This window comes from Suillus fuscotomentosus, assembly GCF_016647785.1.
Source record: "Suillus fuscotomentosus strain FC203 chromosome Unknown F5891scaffold_19, whole genome shotgun sequence".
NCBI lineage: Eukaryota > Fungi > Basidiomycota > Agaricomycetes > Boletales > Suillaceae > Suillus > Suillus fuscotomentosus.
The window spans coordinates 665,109-690,963 of NW_024539531.1; the positions used below are offsets into that span (position 1 = coordinate 665,109).

General features: G+C 48.0%; 7 protein-coding genes across 7 annotated transcripts; 3 read left to right on the forward strand and 4 right to left on the reverse strand.

Moving 5' to 3' along the window:
* Positions 1–974: 974 nt before the first annotated feature.
* On the reverse strand, positions 975–2,949 carry F5891DRAFT_979151 (uncharacterized protein; the record flags this gene model as incomplete). Its single annotated transcript, XM_041376842.1, has 6 exons — positions 975–1,726; positions 1,793–1,946; positions 1,989–2,464; positions 2,496–2,606; positions 2,661–2,809; positions 2,852–2,949. The coding sequence occupies 6 exons, from the start codon at positions 2,947–2,949 to the stop codon at positions 975–977; spliced, it is 1,740 nt and encodes a 579-aa protein (XP_041227618.1).
* Positions 2,950–3,859: 910 nt separating this feature from the next.
* F5891DRAFT_198114 (uncharacterized protein) lies at positions 3,860–5,046 on the reverse strand. The gene is made up of 4 exons (XM_041370875.1): positions 5,017–5,046; positions 4,606–4,894; positions 4,148–4,523; positions 3,860–4,076 (listed from the first exon to the last, which is right to left on the reverse strand). Exons 2-4 carry the CDS (start codon positions 4,798–4,800, stop codon positions 3,997–3,999), a joined length of 651 nt encoding a protein of 216 aa, XP_041227619.1. The 5' UTR covers positions 4,801–4,894; positions 5,017–5,046; the 3' UTR covers positions 3,860–3,996.
* Positions 5,047–7,254: 2,208 nt separating this feature from the next.
* Positions 7,255–11,711, forward strand: F5891DRAFT_1277473 (uncharacterized protein; the record flags this gene model as incomplete). Its single annotated transcript, XM_041370269.1, has 11 exons — positions 7,255–7,320; positions 7,392–7,460; positions 7,512–7,595; positions 7,648–7,743; positions 7,797–8,030; positions 8,076–8,126; positions 8,184–8,379; positions 8,442–8,576; positions 8,627–10,200; positions 10,255–11,225; positions 11,279–11,711. 11 exons carry the CDS (start codon positions 7,255–7,257, stop codon positions 11,286–11,288), a joined length of 3,486 nt encoding a protein of 1,161 aa, XP_041227620.1. The 3' UTR covers positions 11,289–11,711.
* A 159-nt stretch (positions 11,712–11,870) lies between these two features.
* Positions 11,871–14,220, reverse strand: F5891DRAFT_949995 (uncharacterized protein; the record flags this gene model as incomplete). Its single annotated transcript, XM_041374919.1, has 11 exons — positions 11,871–11,917; positions 11,972–12,183; positions 12,231–12,369; positions 12,428–12,534; positions 12,585–12,705; positions 12,753–12,821; positions 12,873–12,911; positions 12,964–13,060; positions 13,117–13,372; positions 13,425–13,449; positions 13,515–14,220. 11 exons carry the CDS (start codon positions 14,218–14,220, stop codon positions 11,871–11,873), a joined length of 1,818 nt encoding a protein of 605 aa, XP_041227621.1.
* Positions 14,221–14,552: 332 nt separating this feature from the next.
* F5891DRAFT_949731 (uncharacterized protein) lies at positions 14,553–16,497 on the forward strand (the record flags this gene model as incomplete). The annotated part of the gene is made up of 6 exons (XM_041374901.1): positions 14,553–14,651; positions 14,707–15,005; positions 15,057–15,120; positions 15,166–15,247; positions 15,297–15,898; positions 15,955–16,497. The coding sequence occupies 6 exons, from the start codon at positions 14,553–14,555 to the stop codon at positions 16,495–16,497; spliced, it is 1,689 nt and encodes a 562-aa protein (XP_041227622.1).
* A 2,239-nt stretch (positions 16,498–18,736) lies between these two features.
* F5891DRAFT_198319 (uncharacterized protein) lies at positions 18,737–19,779 on the forward strand. Its single transcript, XM_041370876.1, has 2 exons — positions 18,737–19,442; positions 19,494–19,779. Exons 1-2 carry the CDS (start codon positions 18,906–18,908, stop codon positions 19,746–19,748), a joined length of 792 nt encoding a protein of 263 aa, XP_041227623.1. The 5' UTR covers positions 18,737–18,905; the 3' UTR covers positions 19,749–19,779.
* Positions 19,780–24,237: 4,458 nt separating this feature from the next.
* F5891DRAFT_1027252 (uncharacterized protein) lies at positions 24,238–25,629 on the reverse strand. Its single transcript, XM_041361435.1, is given in 8 exon segments — positions 24,238–24,323; positions 24,386–24,529; positions 24,540–24,616; positions 24,650–24,654; positions 24,675–25,125; positions 25,181–25,478; positions 25,489–25,507; positions 25,569–25,629. 2 exon segments carry the CDS (start codon positions 25,316–25,318, stop codon positions 24,697–24,699), a joined length of 567 nt encoding a protein of 188 aa, XP_041227624.1. The 5' UTR covers positions 25,319–25,478; positions 25,489–25,507; positions 25,569–25,629; the 3' UTR covers positions 24,238–24,323; positions 24,386–24,529; positions 24,540–24,616; positions 24,650–24,654; positions 24,675–24,696.
* Between the last annotated feature and the right edge of the window lie 226 nt (positions 25,630–25,855).

The window sequence follows — 25,855 nt, forward strand, 5'->3', positions numbered from 1 at the left end:
TTCACTAGTTCACCACTAGTAGCTTTCCTACTCGTTTGAGTCAGGGAAGCGCCTACGAAGCAAACCGCGCGAGGGCCTCGACTCGTTCTCTCCACCTCGGCCCTCTTGATGTTTCAGTCGAGAGTTCGATTCACCGTCGTACTCTAAAACTATATATCAATCATGAACACTGCAAATGAATTCTGGGCCCTCTACAATGTGCCAGAGGTTAAAGTGTTCAAACCTTAAAAAACCTGACGGCATGCGTCCAGTATCAGATAACAATTACGAGGCTATTGCTTCTTCAGTGGGAAAAGGGCACTCACCCATGGGGTTACCGATATTTACGAGTGCTTTGAATGTTGTACAAAATGCAAAGATAATACCTTATATTTATTAGGCGGTCAAAATTTTCATGTATTCGCAAACATTTTCACCGAAGCACCCAGGGATGCTGACGAAGCTTGTTAAACCGGAACCTTTGAATAGACGTATTGAAGATCAAGTGGCTGAAATCTGCGATTCGACTTTCTCAGTACAACTGTACACTACCCAACAGCTACATGTCGAGAAAACTTGTAACGATAAGCGAAAAAAACCGTGCGTTAAAATACGAAAAATTTAAACATACGAAGTCAAAACATGCGGGCAACTCGACCACACTATAGTACTACCCGTCAAAGGGTACAGTGATACATAGAATAAAGTAGCAGTATAAGGGAAAACTGAAAGATGTAGAGTACAACACGGGGTACGATGAATTTGACGTGATACCATGCAGAAGTCGAATAGAGAATCGAGTGCGACTGACGAGAATTCATCAGAGAGTGTAGACGATCAAAATACAATGACGACCAGTAAGGACAGTGGCGACCGCGTGGCTGGTAAACGCGCAGGGTTGGATGAGTGTCGAGTCAACACAAAAGGAGTTAAGAATCGTAAGGGACGACGAGAAGCCGTCAAGGGAGTAATGGATGCAAACGGCCAGGTCTTAGTTAGGTAGATGGGGCGGAGGAAGCCGAGAACCCTGTAGCGGATGATTTTCTCGCATCCGAACTTTTCCTCCCACCTGCACGCACGGAGGCTGAAGTGCTAGTAGAAGCCCGTGATCTCTTTTCGCTCCAAACAGTGCCTGTCGATGCCGACAGAGCCGTTGTGCTAGTACTCCACCTTGATCCCAGCCTCTCGACCTGCACAGTAGGTTCAGGAAAAGGTAACACGTGGTTCGTTGCTGCTGCCCTCGTTGAGCTGCTGTATTCTGCTTCCGCTTCAGTACCCGCCGTCAGAGACTGCAGAAGAAGTTGTGCCATTAGAACCTCATCTCCAAGGCCACGTTCTCCCTCATTGATGTGAACCGGAGGGGGACGAGAAGGGAGTAGAGCTTGTGCTGAGGCTTGGTGTTCCAGCGCTCTCACCCTCAATCCCATTCGTCTCTTGCATCTTCCTTTAGCCTTCTTAGCTTTGGGCGCGGGAAACCGATATTGGGCAGCTACGTCACGAAATTGCACATGATTCAAATCAGCAATTCCAAGGCCGATGGTGGGAGGAGGCGGGGGAGGTGGGGAAGCAAAAGGATCCCTCATGGAGAGAAAATCGGAGGCCGAGTCCGAAGACATGCCCCGCGAAAGGGAGTGCTTTGCGATGCGATGGTTGGGAAATTCCATAGCTTTCGGTACCGAGGAATCCGCTGTATGATTGACAGAAGTTGGCAGGGTCGGCAGGGTCGACTTAACGATAGACGGAAGTACTGAAAACAAATAATAAGTTAAATGTCTTGGACTGGCTGTCGTTCGAAAGTGCAATATATGCTTACAATAAAGGGTAGTGACCACACCCATCGCCCAGAACAGTGAACAGACGGAGTGAGCGATAACAAGTCCAGCGGCAACTGTTACGTCAGAATTTTGCGATGGTTGCGATGTTGTCACTGAATCGGGGGCTTGCAAAGCGGCCCAGGATGGAGAATTCTGTGCAACGATTGCTAAAGCAATTTTCAAGGCTGCACATACTATAGCAGCTGCCTGCGCCGCTAACATGGTAACGGGAAGACGCATCTCCTTGTAAAGCCAGCTTATTGCCGCCTTTCCCTCAGGTATCACACTGTTTTCTTGCCCTGAGTGAGTGAGGGTGAGTGATGGTGGTAAATTTACGACAGTTTTTGCACTTTTGGCCGATGAGCGGTCGCATGTCGGCTGAGTATGCACCAATGAGGCTGGAAAAGGCCAAGTGTCAGGAGTGGGTGAGCTGACCCGTCTAGATTTATTCTGAGCGATGGTCGGACGAGCTGAGCTCTCGGGACCTGCTGGGACTTTCTCGGATATCTTGGTGAATGGAGCTGCAACGGCGATAGCAGAGCGTATATCAAGGAAGATGCCAATAGCGAGGGGGAGTTGAAGACTTCGTGAGATAAGAGAGAATGTGGGTGAAAGCAAAGTGGGAGTGCTTGCAATTGAGCCAGCGATTGTCGCTATGATGGCATTCAAAACTTGACGAAGAGATGAGTAGAAATTACTCACCGCATATAAGAAATGTTGTCACCAAGACCGCTAGGAAGCGAAAGGCGCGGTGGGGAACCAGAGAATCTGGAGTGGTGGCCACGAACAATACGTACAGCGAACTCAAAGATACTTTAGAATATATTAGCGCATCGAACGGGTTTAGATTATCGACTCAATACTTACAGAGACATGCATGCAAGGCCAAAAAGACATTCCAAAGGCGCTGAAGGAGATGGACATGGTTGAACGACGCTCCGAGGCCAAGTCCGCTAGCGATGGCTGGTAGGACAGTATTGAGCGCCAAGAGAATATTTAGGACAAGTTTGTTTCGGCTAAAAGGAGATGAATGAGCTAGAAAGATGGCGGATACTAACGACAGAATGAGCAAAAGAGCGGGCGGGATGACGTGCAAGGACAGAGAGAACGGCGTGGATATGATACTTGAGCTAGAAGACAGGAAAACGGGAGACATGGTAAGAAAGTAACAAAAGAATGTAGATAATGAGCGTTCGCAAAGATAAAAAAGTAGGTAGTTGGTGGAAAAAGACGATCAAGCGAGACAAGTATTGGAAGAAGAAGAAGAAAATATAAGATTTAATTTGCTAGCGAAATGAACAGGGGAAGAGCCGACGAATTAGGAAAGAGTCTTTGTTGGTATATAAATATTCTACTTTTAGCTATTTAACCCGCGGATGGGAGGTAACATACAGTCCCGGGCCAGTCCCTGCATGTTTCGATTCTTGTCACAGTAATCGGCCATCGAAGTTCCCCGACCTCGAGAATGGTGTGGTACATGCCAAATAAAGGTGCACTTCTTGGCTTAAGCTGTGTCATTGTTGGCACTAAGCCATACCTGTATAAGTGATATACAATTGTACATGCAACATACTCAGTGCACATGCAGTACGCTTGCCATGATATCCCAACCCACACTAGTAAGAGGTTTAACAGCACCGTAGAGTACTTATTATGCTGGCAGTGGCGCTGTATCGGATCAAATGATAAAGCTGAACTTCGGATAGAAGCAAATGGCGCATGGTGACCGACTTATAAACCTATATATGATTGTATCCGAAGTCTGATGTGATCGTGAAAGAGATCATTGTTGCGCCAGCACAGCCACGTCTTCGGTTGGTAAGATCGACTCCGACTTTGAGTTCAGCGACATTCCATATCAGACCTGCACGCGTGTAGCATAGTTGCGGTGTTGCGGGTAGAAACAGCAATCGATTTAAGGACTTCGATACATGCCCTGCCAAGGTACGAACGAAGGTATGTCATTCGAAACACATAATCACAATATCTCTCGGTCCCAACGTCCGATTTGTGCAATGTTATTTCTCTGGTATCCCCCACCACGTCGCGGCGACAGCAAAAGTGCGCCACGATCAACTTCGATTCTCGCAAGTGAGACTCCATATCATTCCGTCGGACCGGCTCATATACCCACCAAACGAATAGTATGACAGAGACTCGAACTCGGACCAATCGCCCACGCTCCATGCCATCATCTGGAAAGTCAGGCAATCCAAGGTCGCGACGAACAAGCAAGAATATCTGTTGTGGACTGTGCCGACGAGAATTGAATTAGTTCGTCCTCTGTGGTGACCAGCAGGTCGTTTAGCCCGTCTGCCTTGACTTCATAGGTGAGGCAGTTCTCCTCCACTCACGAGCAATGCTCCATTGTGTTCCACATCCGTACAGTATTATCAGCCGAGGCAGTGATAATAAAGGTGCTATCAGAAGAGATGGCGAGCGAGTAGATAGTGTCAGAATGACCGGTGCAAGGGTGATTCCAGTATCCGTGTGACGAGTTCCAGAAGATGACATTTGCGTTGTTTCATGTGAAAAGAAGTTGCTGTCCGTCGAGCGACCATACAACACTTCGAATACCATCTTGGTGAGCAGTCCGGAAAAGAAGTTCAGCATTATCAGTGCAACAATCTCAACGACAATTTTACTCCATCTGGGCTGAATGTAACACGGTACAAACGCTGTACACATCACAACTATGACCATGGAGTATTGATAGGACAGCGCCGGTCTCTGCGTCCCAAATGACAAACCTGAAGTCAGTTGACCCGCTAGCAAGTCTCCTGCCATCAGAGGAGCAGCAAACCAACCGCACCTGGCCTGTATGCTTCACCAGCGGACTGAAAATATTCTGCTTGGTCCCGAGCCTTGACGTCCCAGGAGATGATGGTTTGATCATCTCCACCACTCGCGATTCGCTTATCATCTGGAGATATGGCGACTGGTCGCACACAGCTCTCGTGTCCTTCGAATGGCACTCCCACCAATATTGATGTTCCTTTATCCACATCCCAAATTCGCAGGGTGTGGTCTCTTGACAACCCCACCCAAATCATTTCTTGCTGCTGTATCAGAGCCAGGCACTCCTGACAGGTCGCGTTGACCTAGACGCAGAGATATTGTAGAGGGTCAGCATCGGAGCGGAGCGTACTTTGTGGGATATAGAAACATCCACGGTGCACAGGCTGCCTCGTGTGCGGTGACTCGTATTACGTAGTATACAGACCAGTGTTGGTGTTGGATTTCTCAGTCCGCCCCACCAGCGGTGACCTATCGGGCATTGAAGAATAGCCGAGAAATAGCCACTCTAGACTCCACGTAGACTCTGGGGCTCTGCTGGCCGACTTTTGGCGGAGTTTGTGTAAACGCTGCTCGACGATGGCATTGCGCGCTCGTCGTGACCGGTGGTGTACTTCGTACTGTACTATGTTGTGATATCAAATCCTCAAATTCGGTTTGCCTATGTAAGTCACACTCAGTACGAGGAAACAGGCTAGAGTCAAATTGAAATTATACTGTTGTCAACTGCTCTAGCTATGGACCATATTTGCCAAAACCATCCATGAATCATGGATATCATGATAGGATATTGGAATGCCCGGGAGCTCACATGAGTGCGCGTGGGGTGTCGCGGCACAAGACAGCCTTCGCGACATGGGCTCGGTGTGCCCCATTGGTTCTGGTTCTGCGACATTTTTGCTATCTAACAGCAACAATAATTCTGCCAAATCAATCAGCAACAATAATTTTGTCAAATCAATCACAATCGTCATCAGTAAGTGCAGGATATAAAAGCTGGTCATCATCATACAGTATTCTCCCATCCTCAGAGATATCTTTCGAAAACCCCCTCAAAAGATTCCACATCACCTCGCACAGAAAATGCGTTGCCCTCTCCTCGCCGTTGTTGTTGTTTTGACAGCATCTATGTTTGTCCATGCATGTTTGGGCGAATCCGAACCTTGCGAAACGGATACAGAGTGCTGCAATAATAATTGTGCCGATGATGGGGTGAGTATGAACAAGTCGTTGTGCAATCAGGATTCAATCACATGACTCACCTGTGCGCCTCAGGATGGAAATAAGATCTGCACGACGCCGAATTGAGCCGGCAGCCCGAGCGGCATGTCGCGACAGTAAGTCGCGTTTCTGCTTTCGCTCTGGTATCATGGTTGATGGTGCAATGCCTAGTTCGGAGCCAGCCAGTACAGTTGTTTTAGACAAATGTTCATATACTCGAACAATGTGGATGTTTGTACTTGTCTGAAAATGATCGATCGTGCTTGGTCTTGCTTGTCGCCACTAGTAAGCTTGAGTCGGAGAGGCTGTTGATGTGATATTGGGAGGTCGTACGAAGATGGAACGCACTGCGCAGCTTGAATCTGTTCGCCTAACGTTGGACTCGAAGGCTAGCTCGTGGATCTCTTTCTCTCTGTATGTGTGTGTGTTGAGTGTAACTGTCGAAACGAGCGATCATTGTTGTTGATGATAACATTGGGAGTCGTACGAAAAGGGAGCGTATTACTGCACAGAAATTTCCTGACATGTAATTTTGAATCTGTTCATCTGACGTTGGCATCCGAAAGTCCGTTGTTGTCGAGAATACGTTTGTGATGCTAGGAGTCGCTCGGAGTCGTGGCTCAGGCCGGGTGAAAGCCACAGTCACGCCGTCAGTTTGGCCTGGCCTGGCTCGGCTCACGGCTTGAAGCCGGGCCGTGTACTAATCATTATTTAGTAAAGGTCACTCTCTCACAAAGGTATAAGCTGAGTATTTTCCTTGTAAATGTTGTCATTACTCGAGTCTCGCATCTAGGATGTTGCCCTTCCCTTTTGAATTCTGACTGTCTCCCACAACGACATTTATCTTCTTGCTCGAACTATGTCTCAGAACGGCCATTTCTTCCCTTCTCGACTTCTACAACAACTGTTTCTCCCCCTCCTCGACTATGTAAGGAAGCCTATGGCTATGGCGCTGGACCCTGGCTCGGACTAACACTTCAACTATCGCGACATAGTAAGCACTGCTGTCCATCTTTTCTCTTCCTACTTCATTCTTTCACTTTTCACTTTTCACTTTTCACTTCTCTCCGCCTTTGTCTCTATCTCTTCATCACCGCTGCCTCATGTTCTCTCTTTTGACCTGCTTTAATGTTATTTCCGTCACTCTTTTCATCCTTCAACCACCATTCGAGGACACTCGCGTGCACCTTCCACTTGTATGCCTTGCTGCTCACTCCCGTATGTAAAAGCCTATGTACTTTTGTAGATCCTGGTTGAATTCTGAATGATTATCCTCCCTTCGGCAATGGGCTATGGCCGATTAATCATGATCAGCGCTTCAAGAAGCGAGTCAACGTGTTGGCCATGCTTTGGTCAAGGGTATTTAGTTCATGCCAGAGGTTATCTCTTTTCTCCCACCTACTTCTTACACCTTCACTCTGCTTACAGCAATCGACTACTCGTGATGAGTGAAGACCATGGACCAGATCCTCCTCCAGAAGCCCACGAGGCAACCGTTCGTGAAAGCTCGGTATGTAGTCTCAAGGGCTTACTCACTTTGGATGAACGCTCATGGCTGCTTCTGACGCTTTCTTCGCCCAGAGACGACCCCGTAGTCAAGTCAAGCAGACTATTCGGAAATTTGCGAAAGGTGTCATTAGGAAACTTTCTGTGAGTAGACTGCCAGGGTTCCTGACTCTGAATATAGTTGACATTGTGCAGAAATTCTTCAAGTATTCCCGCAGCCGCGTTCCTAGGACCCAGAATGTGAACCTTCAAGATACTTCGTCGAATCAGAATATCGAGGTAGGTGCTCGAATTCCTAATCCCAGTTCAAATTTTTATTAGAGGCGCCCAGAACACGCCACATACACTTCCTTTCACCGACGACAAGCATCCCACCACAGCTGAAAATCCCAGCAGCCAAGAGACATCCGGAGAACCCGCTTCGAAGGTACTCGCATCAAATTATACTGTTCTCGTCTCTAAATTTTGTTGGTCGCGCAGGTTCTCGACATTTCCCCTGGTGTCGAGGAAACCCCTGGTCCCAAATCAGTTGGTGCTGAAATTCAAGATGCCCACGAGGCTTCAGAACACATGAAAACATTCGGGGAGCGTGCACAGTCTGTGATGTCCGCCGCCAGGAACGCCCCAGCTGGTCTCGCTGTTGTGGATGATTTCCCGACCAATTACCTCCGGCCCCTGAAAATTTTCGACAGTGCCATTGAGAAGATCACACTTGTATGGAATACCCCTTTAATTGGTAGCGAACTAATCAAGTTATAGCTGCATCCATATGCAAGGATGGCGTTGGGCGTACTTTCTGCTGCAGCCAAAGTACGTTCTATGTTGCCCGGAGATCTGCCTCCCACTCAGAAGTCGTGATCCATCTAGATTATCCTGGCTCAAGCGAAGCGGGATGAGTCGGTAGATCGTCTTCTCCAGAAATTAGATGAAGTCTATGGCTTCATTACCAAAGACGAGAATCTTTCCAAGGTTGAATCGATGCATGATGTCATCGGAAAGATTGCTCAGCAGACTCTGGAGTGCGCCCGTTTTATTAGGGAATACACAGAGACGAAGAGCTTCTGTGAGTCGTCGGACTATTGCATTCTCACACTGGCACGAATCTTATACTCACCATGATAATAGGGAAGAGAACCGGTAAAAATGTCATCGCAGAAACGGATGATATCATCACGCGGTACAACGACGCCTTAGACGGCCTCATGCAACAATTTCGGGATCAAGTGGATCCGGACGTAGCTGTCTTTGTCCAGTTTGCGGGTAATGATTCATACGCACCTGTTCTTCTATATGCACTCATACTCTTGAAGGTGAAACGCTCGATCTCAACGGCATGACTTATGCAGCGGGAGCGGGACTAAATACCATGAAACAGTGCCTACCAGGGACGCGACAGGAGATTCTTTCCCAGATTACGGACTGGACCAACGACAGCGGAGATGCTGCTAAACCTGTGATGTGGCTATCCGGCCCCGCAGGCACGGGCAAATCAGCCATTGCGTACACGATCGCCAACTGGTTCGAGGAAACGGGAGGCCTCTGTTCATGTTTTTGTTTCGATCGGCATAGAGAAACAGACCGTCGCCATGAAAATATTTTCTCCACCATCGCGCGCGATCTTGCTGATCATGATCCGGGGATGAAACGAGCGCTAGCAAATGCAGTCAAGAACGCGACCTCGCTCAAGAATACGATGGACATTTTCCAGCAGTGGCGCAAGCTTCTCATGGAACCGCTGAAGAAGTTCCCTGGGTCAAGCGTGGGGCTCGTCTTGATCGTGATCGATGCGCTGGACGAGAGCTGCGGAGTGGAGACGCGGAAGGATCTTCTCGGCATACTTGCCGGTAAACTTCAGAACAACGGACTTCCCCAAATCACCGAACTCCCTTCCAACTTTTGGATTCTCGTCACCTCTCGCCCGCTTCCCGACATCGAAAAGTGGTTTGAAGGCGCTGATCATATTTTACGGCTGTCTATGGACAGTGTTCCACCAGAATTCGCGGAGCGCGACATTCGCGCCTTCGTATCCGAGGAGCTGAAAGAGCTATCAGAATTTCAGGACAGCCATCTTGCAACGCTCGCTGCAACAGCGGGTGGACTCTTCGAGTGGGCGCGTCTTGCGTGCGGACATATTCAGGAGCCCTTTACCGGCTTATGCCCAATGGACTGCTTCGATGCTGTCGTGAATCACAATGCTGGGGAGTGGAAAAACTTGTTGTATGATATGTATCGGCTCATCTTAACAGAAATCATGCCAAAGGATAAGTACACAACGGCCCATTATGAGCAAGCAGTAGCAAAGTTTCGCTCCGTGATGGGCCAAATACTTGCCATAGCCGAACCGCTCCCTTTAGTTTCACTGAAGGCTATGCGGCACCATTTTCCAGAGGACCACGACCATTACGACGTAGATCTAGTGATCAAACACATAGGATCCCTCCTCAGCGGCACCACCGACTCATATACCCCCATCCGACCCCTTCATGCGACATTCCAAGGATTCCTGACGGATGAATCGTCCAGTGGAGACTTCTTCGTCAAGAGAATGAAGGGACAACGACGCGACCTTGCATTCGCGTCGCTACGAGTGATGGAAGATGGTCTTGGCTTCAACATCTGTGATTTGAAGTCGTCATACCTCCCTAATTCCCAAGACACGGAGCTGCCTGAACGAGTCAAAAGATCCATTTCCCCACGTCTGTCCTATTCCTGTCGATATTGGGCTACGCATGTCCAGACAACGAAGTTTGACGAAGAGCTCGCAAAGGAAATAAGATCACTCTTCGACGACGAGCGACTGATGTTCTGGATCGAAGCACTCGGACTTCTCAATGCAATCAGCGGTGCAGATGCTGTGCTTCCACTCGTCGCCAAGTGGCTGAAGGTGAGCACATGTCTATGAGGTGGGGTCTGACAAACAGCTCATACATAAATACAGGGCCATTCTGGATACGAAGATTTGCAGTCCGCCACGATGGATGCACAAAGATTCATTCAAGTGTTTGGCGGCATGATTTTGCACAGCACACCCCATCTGTATTTATTAGCACTCCCGTTCTCCCCCATCAACTCTACCATTGCTACCAAATTTACGGCTCAGTTTCCGAATAGCCTCCGTCTAGCATCCGGCCGCGATTTGAACTGGACGGCTGTTCAAGCCATAATAAGGGGTCACACTGACGAGGTTTACTCAGTCTCGTTCTCACCGGATGGTACTCGCATCGTGTCTGGTTCAGAGGATAACACTGTGCGGCTGTGGAATGTAGCCACGGGACAGCCATTGGGTGAGCCCTTGAAGGGGCACACTCATGCGGTTTGGTCAGTCTCGTTCTCACCGGATGGTACTCGCATTGCGTCTGGTTCATCGGATAACACTGTGCGGTTGTGGAATGCAGCGACGGGACAGCCATTGGGTGAGCCCTTGAAGGGGCACACTCACGCGGTTCGGTCAGTCTCGTTCTCACCGGATGGTACTCGCATCGCGTCTGGTTCAGACGATAACACAGTGCGGCTGATGAGAGCGCTGCCATCCCTCGAGTCGAGAGAGCCGGATACCTCTGTATCTCCACTGCATCGAAGTACCGCACTTCCGACTCAAGAAAGTCGTATTACGCCAACCAACAGTAACCATCCCCTCATTTCCTTCTCGCCTTCCCTGAAACACGCCCTGCCCAACCCCGCTGACTTGCTCGAACCCATCTCTGATCATCATTCCAATTCAACCTCTTTCTTACTGCAGCCTGATGGATGGATCATGGGACCCAGATATGAGCTCCTTTTCTGGGTACCTCCAGCTTCCCGAACTGTGTTTTATTCCCCTGACACTGCAATGGTGATTCCGAGAGGAGGCGTTGAACTTGATTTGAGCTGCATGGCACATGGGACGCGCTGGTCGAATTGCCGAGATGTGTGAGTTCTTACTCTTTAGCATCCGTCCTCGTTGCTAACATCAATCTCTCCAGCTCCACGTAACGATGATTTTATTGCTGCAATATCGAGTGTACCATTGGATCTCATGATTCCCTTCCTATCTTATACCTAGCACCCATCTTGAACCTATAGTTGTCCGACTGAACGATGCACTGAAAAGCAGACTGGGCGAAACTGCAATGCTGCTGCTGATTCGTAGCGAAAACTCATTTCATCAGAGACGCCATTAGACACCATGATGATGTGTTACAGGTGCTGCGGTATTCCTGCTCTCATCACCGTCAGTCTCGACTCTATTTGTATATTTCTGAGCGGTACCTGACGACTAGGATTATACTTGGAATCTATATCCTGGTGTGCATGTTCCTGCTCCTCATCATACTTCTTTGCCGGGTTCTGGTTTGATTGTTTTTATGAAGAAACGCCACGTCAAGATAGATATTTAGCTACCGATCAGTCAATTAAAGAGAAATTAGCGGGAGGTGTTGCACATCATATTCCTAAGGATTGCTAAAATTCCTGGATGCGTGCCAAATAATATACATACATTGAAATATACTTGTACAATCCGCTTCTCGAACCTTGAGAACGAATACAACATACGCTGCGGACACATTGCGTTCTTCACTGATACCTTATCCCAAAAATCCCCTCTTCGTATGATTTGATTTCTGAATGTCATCAAGCTCATCAAACCGGAATCAGGAGGAGAGAAAACGACTTACGCAATGCGATATGCTTGGAGTGGAACCTACAGAGCGCCAAGTTCCCCATCATGCACCATATGCCATTGAGTTCCGCGTTCTTGCTGCGCCCACCAACTTCGCGCCAGACGCTATTCAGCTCTCCTTCTTTGTCGAGGCCCCAGATAGGATACAATTTATCGTGCAGGGACTCCGGAAGCAGAGCACGATAGGCATGACGTGCATCAGCGTAACTGATGATGTGAGCCACAATGTCTATTGGTCAGTAAGAAGAACGTACCCAGTAGCGAAGACCACTACGTCCGCATCGAGAGTAGAACCGTCTTCGAAAAGTAAACCTGTCTGGGTAAAGCGCGAGATTGGCCCGTCACTCTTAAGTTTAATCTTCCCGTCGATGATCATCTGTGAAGCTCCAACATCTTGATATTAACATTATATGGTCAGCGCAGACACGCTCCAATCCGTAAAGGGACCAACCGAGATAGTATCCTCCTCCCTTATTCCATGCCATAAGTAGAAAGCCAGAGTCGTCGTCGCCCAAAGTCGTCTTGAAGCCTCGTTTTCGCAGGCCGTCAAGAATCTCCCTGAATCCCTCCTCTATCAGGCAACCGGAATATGATATGTAATCACGTACTTATCGGCATCAGCAATGTCTTTGGTGACACGTTGATGTATTAATTTGAGCAATGAATTGGGGTAAGACGCATTCACGCGATCCGCAACATCAGTAGGAGGGCCGCCCTCCCAGAAGATCGCTGGGTGCGTTTATAATAGCAAAATAGTGAAATAACAAATAACTCACCCATTAACCTCGGCATACCCTCCTTTGTGGACATGATGTAACTCGGGCTACGTTGAACCATGGTCACATCTGCGCCAATTTTGCTTAAATACCATCAACATGCTTTAAAAAATCATTTACCAACGCCATTTTCGACATAGTCCGCACATATGTCATGCGCTACACTTTATAGTGAGCAGTGAAAATACAACACTCATGATGCAACCCCTACCAGACGTGCAAGCGCCAACAACGACGACCTTCTTCCCTGCGTGATCAGTTGCGAGATTGTGATGGCTGGAATGCAATATCTGCCCCTTGAAGTTGTCCTATGTGGGTATTTAATGTTAGCCTGAGGACCCCTACATTCATGGATCGAACGAACCTGCCCTGGGATATCTGGAATTCGGCCCATACCGCTGCCAAAGCCCAAGGAGAATACGACATGGTTGACCTCAAAGGTACGCTCCCCTTTGTCAGGACGTTGGACCGTGACACTCCATTTCTTTCCCTTCGTACCCGGAATGACGGACATGACCGTAGCGCTGGTCCAAACATCGAGCTCCATACTGTGTGCATATGATTCTAGCCAATCTGCCAGTTTCAATGCAGGCGTGTAGACAGGCCACGAGGTAGGGAACCTGGGTAATTTTTTGTTAGATAGTCATGGATGAATTGAGGTGTGAGACCCACGGAATGTATGGCATGTGGTCATACCCTACACATAGGTGGATTGAGCAAGAAGCAAACACAATATTCTGACATAGTAAGTAATAGGCTCACAGACGGGATCATGGAGACACAGCGCTGCATAACGCTTTCTCCAATTATCGCCAATCCTCTCGTTCCTTTCCACTACTAGAGTCTTCATGCCAAGCATCTTAAGCCGGGCTGCAACGTCGAGCCCGCTCTGCCCGCCTCCTATCACTACGACGTTGGGTTCTTCGTCGATGCATTCAATTTCACGTGCACGCTTCACGGCCCACTTTCCATGGTTCGGCTGGTAGTCTCGTCTGGGCCCATTCTGTTCTGGAAAACCTTTGAGATTTTCCAAGTTCGTGAAGACGGTATGGGCCTTCCATGAGCCATCTGCGAGTGGTACAAGCCGGAACACCCCAGATGCAATGCCGACTGTAGTTTCAAAGTCAAAAAATGCCTGGATCCAAGCGATATCTGGGTATGGTCTCTGAAGCTCTACGAGATCTTCCCTGAGTTTGAAAGAAGACAAGGTAAATAGTGGGAGTTGGTCTGTGAGGAATGTTTTCACGGAAGGAATGCTTTGGAAGGTGTGGAAGTCCCATGTTAAGGAGAGCATATCGCGCCAGAAGACATCATCGACGAGGAGATCTATGACTGCTGTTATATTCTTTGATTGCATCGCTTCCGCGAAAGTTAAGAACCATTGACTCGCGATCGCTTGAACATTGACATCGGGAGGAATTGAGCTTCTGAGGTTATCGAGAGTAGGGAGGGCCAGTTGGTTCGCCATGATGCACAGAAAACATGACCTTGCGATTATCACCGCTATAAATGCTTTTTGACAGAACGGAGTTTCATCGAACTCCAATTTCGGCTCTACTCCCTGCAGGTCAGATGTTCACATCCATCGTTGGAATCATGATAGGGAATGCATCAGAGCTCAAGTGACCTGCCACCGTGACTGCGAGGGCGACAGGTTTTGATAACAAGATTAGTAACTTGCTATGCAAAGTTGCCACGCTCATGAACCTGTACTATTGCAGTGAGTCACTCAAAGTTCCACGTAGTAGATCAGATACGACCCTAATCAATGCCCTCTTGTACACCCGATACCTGTTGTGAATGAACTCTCCAAATCTTGCTGCTCTGCCCGACGATCTTTTATTGGAGGTAACATCATGTCTATCCTCTAGAGTGGATATCCTCAACCTGGCACTCTCAGTAAGTATCCCAAACTCAATCATGACTTGTTCTTTCCTGAATTCATCACACGAAGAGCAAATACTTGTTCACTAGCACATGCCCTGTATTGTATGCCCATGTACACCTCGGGACCGCAGAACAATGCCAGCGAACCCTGTCGATGCTCCGTTCTCGCCCGGACGTTGCGCGCCATATCCAGAAACTCCACATTGGATTTTCTGCCTCCTCCAACTATATGGTCGATATCAATGGAATTACGATCTCAGCGATGCTGAGAGAACTGGCGCCGAAACTGGACGTGCTCCATACTTTCATCTGGGACGCGGATGAGATTCCTCAATGCGATGATATGTGGTTCGCCTTACGAATGTCGTATGTCTGATCGGCGAATCATTTCTCACCAATTACTTAATTTTGTCACAGGTGCCCACGACTGCGCACACTTGGCACATGTTATGGATCTGTGATACCCAGCCAACGAAGTCATGTATGTGCATAACAAAAATGTGTACCATTCATTCATTTTCTTCAGTTACTGGAATTTAAGAACCTCCGTGGGTTCTCGTTAACCCTAAAATATGGATACCATACTCATCATACAGATGACTTCCAAGGTCTGTGCTTTGTTGACATGTGATTTCTTAGCACTCTGATGCGCTGAAGATGCTCTTCCTTTCGATGGTCGTCTTTGGGATATGCTGATTCGGCGCTCTCCGGACCTGGAGGAGCTGCATGTCTTGGGTGGACCGTTGATTCTAGACGGAACAGTACACCCGCTCTGCAACGCACGCTGGCCCCTCCTACATTCTCTATCTCTAGGCGACGTCATGTTAGATTGGTCTTCAGGACCAGGGCCTATGTCCTCCAAGCGCCCCTTCATAGCCTTTTTGGAGGCTCATCAGCGTCTGCGGTTTTTTCGTATATCCCGCACTGCACTGAGTCCTCATATCCTCCCTTCACTCGATCCATCCGCTTTACCACACCTTACCCATTTTACTGGTTCGTTGGAACATCTTCAAGCTCTAGCCCCCTCCCATCCACAAATCACACACTTAGCGATCGAGGAGCCGCTAATCATCCGTGATCTCGCACCTCTTTTAATTGCAGGGGTATTGCAGAGCCTGCGCTGCCTCACTGAACTTCGCGTTGCCTTCGTTTTCCATTCTTCGTATGAAAATGGAAACTTGATTAGAAACCTTGTAAGCGCTTGCCCTGGACTGACCACGTTGGAGATTACGTGCGCAAGAAGGTCGTCCTTCAAAGTTGTATGTTTGTTTGTCTTGATTGCCACCTGTATACTAAGTTTTTCGATGTCTCTCAGGATACACTAGCCAAATCCGTCAATTGCCTCCCTCGTCTGCGTCACCTACGGTTGACGCTAGTTCCGATAGCCACAGGGGACTCATTGCGCGTTTGCGCATCCCATGTCGTACAAGCGATCCCACGCTTACAGTCATTTGCACTGACGTTCATTTCTGCCTCACTTCCTCTATCTCTTACCCCCGTCAATTTTGGCTTGTATGAGGAGAGTGGGAACTACGTTGTTCGTACCGATGAGCATGGGCTCCCTCATTCTCTGAGCTGCACCGAGCGAAGACCTGCGCTACGCCTGCCCTTTACACTTCCAAGCATCCCCATCCCGCTAGCAGTGCCGCTACTGACTTTTTCTCCTTTCACATCCCATTCCCCGCCAAGGGAGAGGAGAATGAGAATGCAGCGATACTTGCTGAACCTCCATCCAGGCACTTCCAAGCATGGTGGGTTAGGTCTTATTTTGGAGCGTAGTACGGCAGGGGATGAGGCGAGGGTGCTTACTGTTCTTGTAGCCCTGAGCGGGCTTGCGTTGTGGGGTTTCTTTGCATAGATTTAGTCGTGATGGGTACGTACAACCTAACAGACTCTTATTTAAATTATTTATTATTTATCGGAGTTAAAGTTAATTTATTGGAGCGCATCGCTCGGAATTTGGGGACATGATATCAATAGATTCTCGAAGCCAAGAGACATGTCAACTCACCTGTGTATCAGGAACTAACTTACACTTTCAGGGTAATGGAAACCACCGCAGCACAGGCTTGCTATCAAATTTATAACGCGTCAATGGTTTACTATACAACTTGCGATATATGGCACATCATTCTCATCGTGGGGCGATGTGTGCGGTTGTTAGTTCTTTCGAGGGCTTAGTGCAAGCTGCGATGGTGATTTTCCGGGAACATTGGCACATCATCTAGCCATACGGTTGGTTATCCCTCCGAGGGCGACCATGCCAGGGCATATGGTCATATCAAAGACATATCAAAGCAGTTCAAGAAGAAGGTAGGCCAGAAACGAAGGTACATGCGACTCGGTTCACAACCAGTACGGCCGAGGTCTGCTCTAGTAACATTTTGATTATGAAGCAACCCAAGTACCGATGATATCGGCAGTATTATGACATTCTCCTAGATGAGTTCTTAACCTCTACCATCACTCGTTCTGGTCACCACTCAGTAAATCCAACACTTCTGATCTAATTTTCGATGACAGCGATGGAGGTATCAGATAATGCTCTGTAAGTGATTGACACTCCAAAGCTCGCTTAGTAAGGTTTTGAAATTTGAACCATCATGTCCGGGACTTGCGACAACTCCATCAGATATCATATACACAGGCGATGCTGTAAAACAACTTCAATAATTGTGTCGATTAACTCCAGAGCGTTTGGCCGGTCCTGGTATCCAGTGAGAGAAGCCAGCTTCATATGTGTGAACGGCAGCTGCATTGGGAGTCACTATGTACTGCTGAAGAGCAACACGAACAAGGTAAACGAACTCCTGCCTAAGTCCATGGGGATCCTGGTCCCAAAGACAGAAAGTGTTTTTCTAAAATAATGACAACAGCTTATGATCAATAATCAGCAGATTCATTGCGATGTGGCATTGAATCTTACCAGAACCAAGCTGCATAATCTTCTCCGATGTTGAAAACCCAGAGGGCTAGTGAACCGTTGAGATGAGAATCATGTGCATGACCTGTGAACAATACGACATACCGAAAATTGTAACGTGGACCACATCTCATCTTCTTCGGGGCGGTAATGCTGATGAATCATGATCAAAATGAAGAAATGGTTCAGGACAAATCTACCTGCATACTGTGATTATCAACACATCAGTGCTCCAGCTCGACATAAGATCAACACACTCACAACCTGCCAAGGGACCAGCAGCGTGTTCGGTCAGCAAGACTCGAGCTTGACAGAGAATCAACACATTCACGATCTGTCAAGGAATCAGCGACATATTCAGTCAGCGAGACTCAAGCTTGATAGAGGATTGACGCACTCGCAGACTGTCAAATGATTACAACGTGTTCGGTCAGCGAGGTTTGAGCTCGACAGAGGTTCAACACGCTCACATCCTGTCCAAGGATCAGCAAGGCCCCAGCTCGACAAAGGATCGACACACTCACAGCCTGTCGGGGGATCAGTGATGTGTTCGGTCAGCGAGGCTCCAGCTCGACACACTCACAAACTGTCAAAGGATCAGCAACATGGTCAGTGAATGAGACTCCGGCTCGACAGGGGACCCATACACTCACAGACTGTCAAGGGATCAGTGATACATGTGCGGAATCTGGCGTTATGCATGTAAAGATACTAGACAAGAAAATGACAGCAGGACCGACCACCCGCAAGAAAGACACTTTGATGACCAAGTGTCTTCACCATCCCTATTGTAGGCCTAAAGGAGTTTCAAATATGTGGGAAAATCGAAGAGTGTCCTGGCGGTGGCCAGCGTGCTTCTGTGCTTCTGTGTTTTCTGGAATGTTCGTGTTAAAAAAATGTTCACATTCACGACGAGAAGATGTACTCCACAGCTCGAAAAACCTTGGAATCGTCAACTCGTTTAGAGGAGTGACGAGGATGAGAGAGTACATTAACCTGCTATGAATGACTTTGATGAGTGTGAATGTCCACCTTGGATAACCATGTGTACTTTACAGACACTTACGGAGAGGTCAGTCACCCAACTTTGATGGATCAGCGGGGGATATTTTCGCGCTGGATAATTCGCAAGTCCAGGTGTTATAGAGGCGCCCTTTAAACTAGTTAGTACTATCTGACAGTGTACGCCACCTCGATGGACAGAAATCGGAATGAAAAAAACCACGTGTATTTGAGGGTGAACAATATAACTCTGAGGTGGGCCTTAAAAGAAAAGAAAACGTCACGCCACTGCAACAAATTCCTCATCTACATCTGAAACGACACTTTCCCCAGAAAAACAAATGCAAAAATCATCCGCCAGTCCCTCAGCTGCCGTGCAATCAACAGACAATGACTGCGTCACCAGTCAACGCAACACCGTGAAACAAACGACCGCCCAAACTCATACACTGATTTGTGGCAGGGCCGGATGTCCGGTCGTTTTCGTTTACGATGTTGGCACTGACTGGCCCATGGTCAGTTGCCTCATCAATGACCACTCGCCGGTCTGTCAGGGCGGGTTTTATGAGCTCAGCCATTCACCTCCCCGCTGCGACGCACAACAAACGCTGAGCCCTCCGCAGCTCGCTCCTGAGAGCTCGGGGGTCAATAACAGTAATCGCAATGACAAAGTCATCGCGGGCGATAGCAAACGGAGAAAAAATGAGGATCAAAGAAAACAGGAGCTCGAGAACGACGAGTACACCGAGGATGTACGACCCATATCCGTCAGGTGCCGCGGATGTCAGAAGGCCATCAGCCTCGACAAGCGCTCCAGGTACTATCCTGGACTGTGGATCAAGCACAGGGGTAAATGCGCGGGCATCCTCAAGATAGAGGCGAGCTAATCTCTCCGACGAATGGGATGAGTAACTAACTCGATTTCATAGACATTTAAAAAACTAACCAGGAGAAGAGACTGGTTTTGTCCGTCGAATCCAGAACGGCGCCCGCCAGCCGCTTCCTCATTTGCGTTTGACGCGAGCGGTGAAGAGTCGGACGAGGATGAGTACGAGGGTGAATATGAGGTGATGGGATTCAGCAGTAAGTCAGTCCTCGATGGGAGCGAATTCTCCGATTCACCACGAAATCTAGCGTCAGACGTGCGATTCTTCCACGACGGCTGGGAAAAGGGTGAAAGGTGACGAGTGTACCGGTACGCCACTACGAAGGAATTCATGGACATCTTAAATATTATGGGTGAGCGTCAAAGGCAAAGGTTCAGAGCGTGCTTATCGACCTTGACATTGGAAGTTATACTTACCAGTAGCGAACATCTACGGCCCTTGGGCCTTGTAGGGAACCCGTTGTGACTTTCATTCACAATACAATCCCCTTTTAAAGTCCTCCAGGATTTCTGTGATATGATCACTAGACAAACGAATGGGCATGGAAGATAAAGATCCTTTGTGCTTGCTTTGTGTCCAAGCTTGCAAGCACGCGGTATGATGATCGACGTGGCTGATTTTGAGTTCTCGGACTCGGAAGGAGCCGGCACACATCCGACTTGCATTCTTTTCTTTGTCTTTGTGGTTGCTTTGTCTCTTCACCTGGACGGCGAGGCCGGACTGTACATTCGTTCCTCACTCAGGCTTCGCAGTTGGAGTTCATATCGCATTTCTTTTACTGAGGCTTGATATACCGATGGTTGAATGCGATATCCAGCTATCTATCTTGACACATGACATGGTCAGCTAGCCGTGCTGGGTCCCAGCCCAACTACTCAGGCTGTTGGCTTAACCTCGCTGTTTTTGCATTAGACGACGGCAGTTAACTTGCTGTGCTGTATTAGTCTTTCAAAATCTGCAGCCAACGGTGACAACTCGGCTAACTGTTCTTCGAAGCTTCAAGATCTAGTCCTTACTGTCGCAAAGTCTGCACTTGAACATGAGTGCACCTATTTCTGCACGCCTATCCCTTTGACCATGGCATGTCTTGTCTGCGTCCCGCCTATGCCATATCATCGACTTCAACTCTACAGCTGGCAATCCGACGTGCTGCGTATGACATCGGTCAGACTCTGATTGCAGTCTGCGGCATTGTTGCGAAGATGTTAAAAAACAGAGGTCCAGCTGAACAGTATGTTGTCCGTGCAGAAATGATGCAGACGTTCTGGATCGCTGGTTACACAAAGTGCGACACCTTCAACAGCTCCGGGGCATTGCATCATCTGAATGAGGGTATTCGCGCACCATGACGCTTTCTCGCAGACGTCGCATTGACTGTTTTCACTGCTTTGGAGGGTTATTGCGACCCCTCAAAGACTGAGCCACGAGATTCACGCGTGGTGATGTTTTGTGAACGGTACCCACATCGGTGAGTGCAAAAGTTCTCTGACATTATATGTGTGGTGATCATGTACGAAATGACCGTCCCGTCTACTGATCCATTATTCTTTACATGAACTTTTAACCTTCCGCTGCATCGAGTCTTTAAAAAGTGTGGACTCCAATCCTTTCATTATCTGGAGGTTAAATTCATGAGTCAAGCCTTACGCCATCACCGGGACCCACTCACAGCCTATACCATCGTCATCGTCATCGTCATCAGCCCAGGCACTTTTTTTGCCACTGCGAATCGCGTGAATACCATGGACAAGACTAAGACGTAGAAGCTGGTGTTGAACACGCTCATAGTATTGAATGATACTAAAGCTCGCTGGTTAAGATGCGTTGCCTTATTCCAGATGAGATTAGTTGAGCCCTTTTAAATGCCAGCTCGGCGAAGGGGGAATGCATTGGTTTAAAATTCGGGAATGATTTTTCCCAAACTTTGAATGTGTCAAGTCGCACGACGTAGTGCTAGTAACTGTCACTAGCACAAATCCCTTCTCCCCCTTCGTCCACGTATGCTTAATTGCCTGTTTTCTAGCACGAGTCGGCTCGGTGTCAGTTGTGTCCACCCCGTCATGCTGTGCTGTGGATACCATCTACACATTCTAGCACGCCGGCGTACCACATTGAAGTACTGATGCAAGCTCACACCCTGTTACTACTTCTCCTTGCTCGTTTAATTTCGTTCTTTCGTTCCAGTGCTATATGGCAACCACCTGTACTTTTCATGAATTGGTCACTATCTCAAATGCATCTAGGTATCATGACAATACGACAATATCTTCACTCCAAAACACAACCATTTTCACCATGCGCTGGCTAAAGCTGCTTGGGAGTCCGTCGACGATCTCTGTCGTTTTATTTGCAATCGCCCTCATACAGCATTCGGAGGAAAAACCTTTGTCACCCTAGGGGATTTTCGACAAGTAGCAGCCATATTCAGAGGAGCAGGGGAATCAGCAACGCAAGCAGCATCAGTGAAATCATCATCATCATGGCGCAAAATGCGCGTGCTTTCACTGCACACTCCCGTGCGCATGGCCATAGATCCTCAATTCACTACGCTAATTGACGAAATTGGCGAAGACACCACTGGCACTCGACAAAGGCTCCTGGTCTTAAATAAAACAACAGAGATCGATGAAGCGCGTGCTTTTCTTTTTCCACCGCACATACTAGCGGATGCTCGTGCGTGTCTCTGGTGACTATGCATTTCTCTCACCACGAAACGTATTTGTTGACGAATTCAATGACAAAATTCTGGACTCTCTACCTGGTGATTACCGTGAGTGATAAATGATAGTGCACTGAATGAAGACTGAAATCGCTATCTAAGTTCAGATATTTTAAAGAGGCAGACCACACACCTATCGACGCTCCTGAACAAACACCAGGTTACCTGGTAATGCTTACTGCGCCCGGAATTCCTCCCCATCGACTGGATCCCAAAATAAATTGCATATGCGCCATACAACGCAATCTCTCAGTGGAAAAAGGATTGGTGAGGAATGCGCGTGTACAAATAACTGCTCTACATCGTCGATTGGTCAAAGTCCAACTGCTCCACGATCTCGAAAATCACTGCATTCCACGTATCACGTTTTCCTTCCATCCTTATCGATTTATCGCTCAAGCTGGAAATACAATTTGTTGTTGAAGGCTGCTGTCACGATATGTGTATAGTGATCATATACAAAACGACCGTCCCGTCTACTGATCCGTTATTCAACTTTCAACCATCCGCTGCATCGAGCTTTTAGAAGCCGCAGGGCTCCGAGTCACCAATTCTATCATTTACTAGAGGTTCAAATTCATCAGTCAAGTCCTACACCATCATCGGGACCTACTCACAGCCTATACCATCTTCATCGTCACTCTGGCTCCTGTTACACTCCGAGCCACTGGTGGCGGGTGCTGCTGAGATTTGCGCGAAGGCCACAGACAAGAGTAAGATGTAAAAGCTAATTTTGGGCAGGATCATGGTAGTATTGAATTCGAATGATACTGTTGGTTAAGCTGCGTTTTTGTGTGCTAGATTGGATTATACTCGGGCCATTTTATACATCGGCTCGGTGAGGGTTTACCGAAGTGAAGCACGTTGCTTTGGAATTTAGAGATAGTATTTCCTCATATTTTTGTCAAAGGTAAAACGGAAGTCGGCGTTCAAATTCGGTGCACAGCGATTGAATGATGCGGACTTACCATGGCTGTATTAATCATAAGTGTTGCCTGGCGGTAAAGGTCTCAGACAGTATTGACCCATATCTGAAGGCCGGGATGACGGTACCCCCGTAGGTTTGTACTGTTTTTGGTTCCAACACCGCAATGCTGATGCCCATAGCACCTCCGAGCAAGGACATGCCGTCACTTTCGGGTCAACTTTGAGCGAAATCTGTTTAATGCAGTTGCTGCCATAATGAAGTACTTCGACCGAAATAGTCGGCGATAAGTTCACAAGTTGGATTGGAACCACTCAACGATATCTGCGTGATCCGGGCTGATCAGGCGGAGCCCAAGAGGTGGATTGGGACGTCATATAATTATACTCGCTGGAGCCTCGAGCGGTTGACCATGTCTGACTGTATGAGTTGTTCTGTCAACACCACGCATTTTTTTACGTACGAAGTTACATTCTACACCTGAATAGAGATACGTCCTGCGGTTCGATAGCCATGGGTCATGGTGATTGGTCTAGCTCAGCTGCTCGCCTGTCATGTTGACTCATGAGAAAAAATAACCTTACCCTGGATTGAGGACAGTGGCCCTACGCCTCAGCATCAGGGCATTCGCGTACCCGGAGATGGCATAGATTATGATGCTACAAAGCCTGGGTGAGGTGGAAAAGCATTTCGATTTCATTTCTGTTATCCGTCGGTGATTTCCTAAGCGCCCAACATTGTGGGCGTTACAGTCGCTGCGATTAGCATCGGCATGCATCAGAATCATCATGTGGCACAACGCCACCATGCAGCCCACAGAACTTGAAGGAGCGACTGTTGGTTCCTTCTATCGGTAAATCCATTCTCCGACTGCAAGCTAGAAAACATCAACACTTCAAAACAAAATTTATCGGCAATCTCCTTGCAATTTTCGACAACCTACATGTGCTCCAAGCTGAAACATGTTTTCACCTATTTTTGGGCAACTCCAACGTCGAAAACACGTTTTGAACGTCCATAATGACACACATGGGTCCAACTGTTGTGGCTACTGGCAGGCTGCAGCACACCATCGCGATTCGCAAGTACCTCCCACCCTCTGTCGATATCAATCAAGTTTCATCTCAAGCAGCCATTGTCACGAGTCTTCACGAGAGCGTGCATTCTAACCTCGATAAATATGACAGATTCATCTGCATGGTCGCAAGCGTCTAGCTATTTGCTAGTAGTCATCACCGAGTCGAACTTTTGGTGTTGATCGACTCCGCTGTTTAATCATGGACGTTGCAGCTAGCCGCTCCGCTCGACTCGGACTACATCTCAAGATATGGCCATATCATTTGGCGTCTCTATCAAATGAAAGTATTCATTTCCTGACTTTTCGTCGCTCTGGCGTTTCAGATGTACCATCCAACGATCTCTCACGCACATGTCGTTTTCAGTCATCCTCGGCAAACTTTTTATGAGCCCACATACGCAAACTCTCGTCCAATTTGTACAGATACATTTCTTTTGGCCTATGTGAGTACAATTGTGTGTATGCTTCGGTACGCACTGTATAGTTATGGAGTGCAGTCTGTACAGGTATCCGTTCAAACCTCCTACACATCCGAAGTCATTTCATTTAGCTTATCCACCTCCTCATAAACTTTTGTCCAGTCACGACAAACGGTCTCGTATCCCCTGACGGCGGTCCCCAAATTATTTACGACCGGCTCGATTTTGATATTGGGGTGGCACAAAATTGATTGGCGAAGATAATTCATGCAGTGACGAGTAACCGACGACGGGGGGCGCATTTCCGCATAGTTGTCACGGATAATTCCCAGGCACTTGAGCTGGTGAAAGAGCGTCACCGTGTAAACGCGACTTTCACCCGTCTCTGCATCTTTGATGGGAACGGTGTGTCCTCCCCGTGGAACGAGTTTCGCAAACTCTTCTCCGCCCTCATCCGTATCGACGCGGTAGTGTGCTGTTTGGTCTATTCGCATCCATACTGGTTCTCCGAAATCTATTTGAAGGGATAGATCTGATACGTGGAATCGTCAGTCAAGTCTGTGGGACACTCGAAAGGTTTGTAGTACCATGGCTGAGAGCAATTCCTTTGAAAAGACTGCTGTCGGACAATCGAGGCCTTCGTGCAATAAGATTGGCAAGGCCAATGCCTACGACTGTGGCGAGTATTACTTTAAGAGCAAAGAAAAGTCGTCTCATCACTACCATGTGCAGGGAATCGCAGTAGCTTTTGGCGCTTAATATCCAACTACAGATAGTACTAGTAGCCCCGTGGCAGTACGCTACCAGTGCGATACTCACGGTGTGATTCCCGGAATGATCAGAGTCGCCGCATCATAATGCGGAATACGGCCAGTAGTCACCTGTAGTCACCTGTACGATTGATGCCATGACAAGGTACGGGGACTCATCATCATCGTGGGGTTGCTTCGGATACAGATCACTACGTGGCTCGTAGAAGCATTCAGGTGCCGTAAAGTTATGGAAGGCAAAGGTTAGCGTAATGAGGACCCGGTGGTAGTCCATCACTGGCAACCAATTACTTATCTGCGGATCTTAGTTTGAGCGCATCAGCTCCGTGATAACACCGAGGTTAGCCCTTACCATAGTGGGAGACCGATACGTCATTGATTCATCTTCTATAGACGCCGGTTAATATTATGTAATATGTTTCCACTCAGGCTGAACAACTACGCCGATGCAAGATTTTCGTGTTGTTTTCAAAAAAAAAATCTGGAGTACAAA

Coding starts and splice junctions, on each gene's coding strand:
- F5891DRAFT_198114 (XM_041370875.1), bottom strand. CDS start 4,800: ATGTGGATAAAGGAACATCAATATTGGTGGGAGTGCCATTCGAAGGAC. Junction 4,524..4,605: donor TGGTGAAGCATACAGGCCAG/GTGCGGTTGGTT, acceptor TTTGGGACGCAG/AGACCGGCGCTGTCCTATCA. Junction 4,077..4,147: donor AACACAATGGAGCATTGCTC/GTGAGTGGAGGA, acceptor TGGTCACCACAG/AGGACGAACTAATTCAATTC.
- F5891DRAFT_198319 (XM_041370876.1), top strand. CDS start 18,906: ATGCAAAAATCATCCGCCAGTCCCTCAGCTGCCGTGCAATCAACAGAC. Junction 19,443..19,493: donor CGGGCATCCTCAAGATAGAG/GCGAGCTAATCT, acceptor TCGATTTCATAG/ACATTTAAAAAACTAACCAG.
- F5891DRAFT_1027252 (XM_041361435.1), bottom strand. CDS start 25,318: ATGGTAGTGATGAGACGACTTTTCTTTGCTCTTAAAGTAATACTCGCC. Junction 25,126..25,180: donor AAGGAATTGCTCTCAGCCAT/GGTACTACAAAC, acceptor TTCCACGTATCA/GATCTATCCCTTCAAATAGA.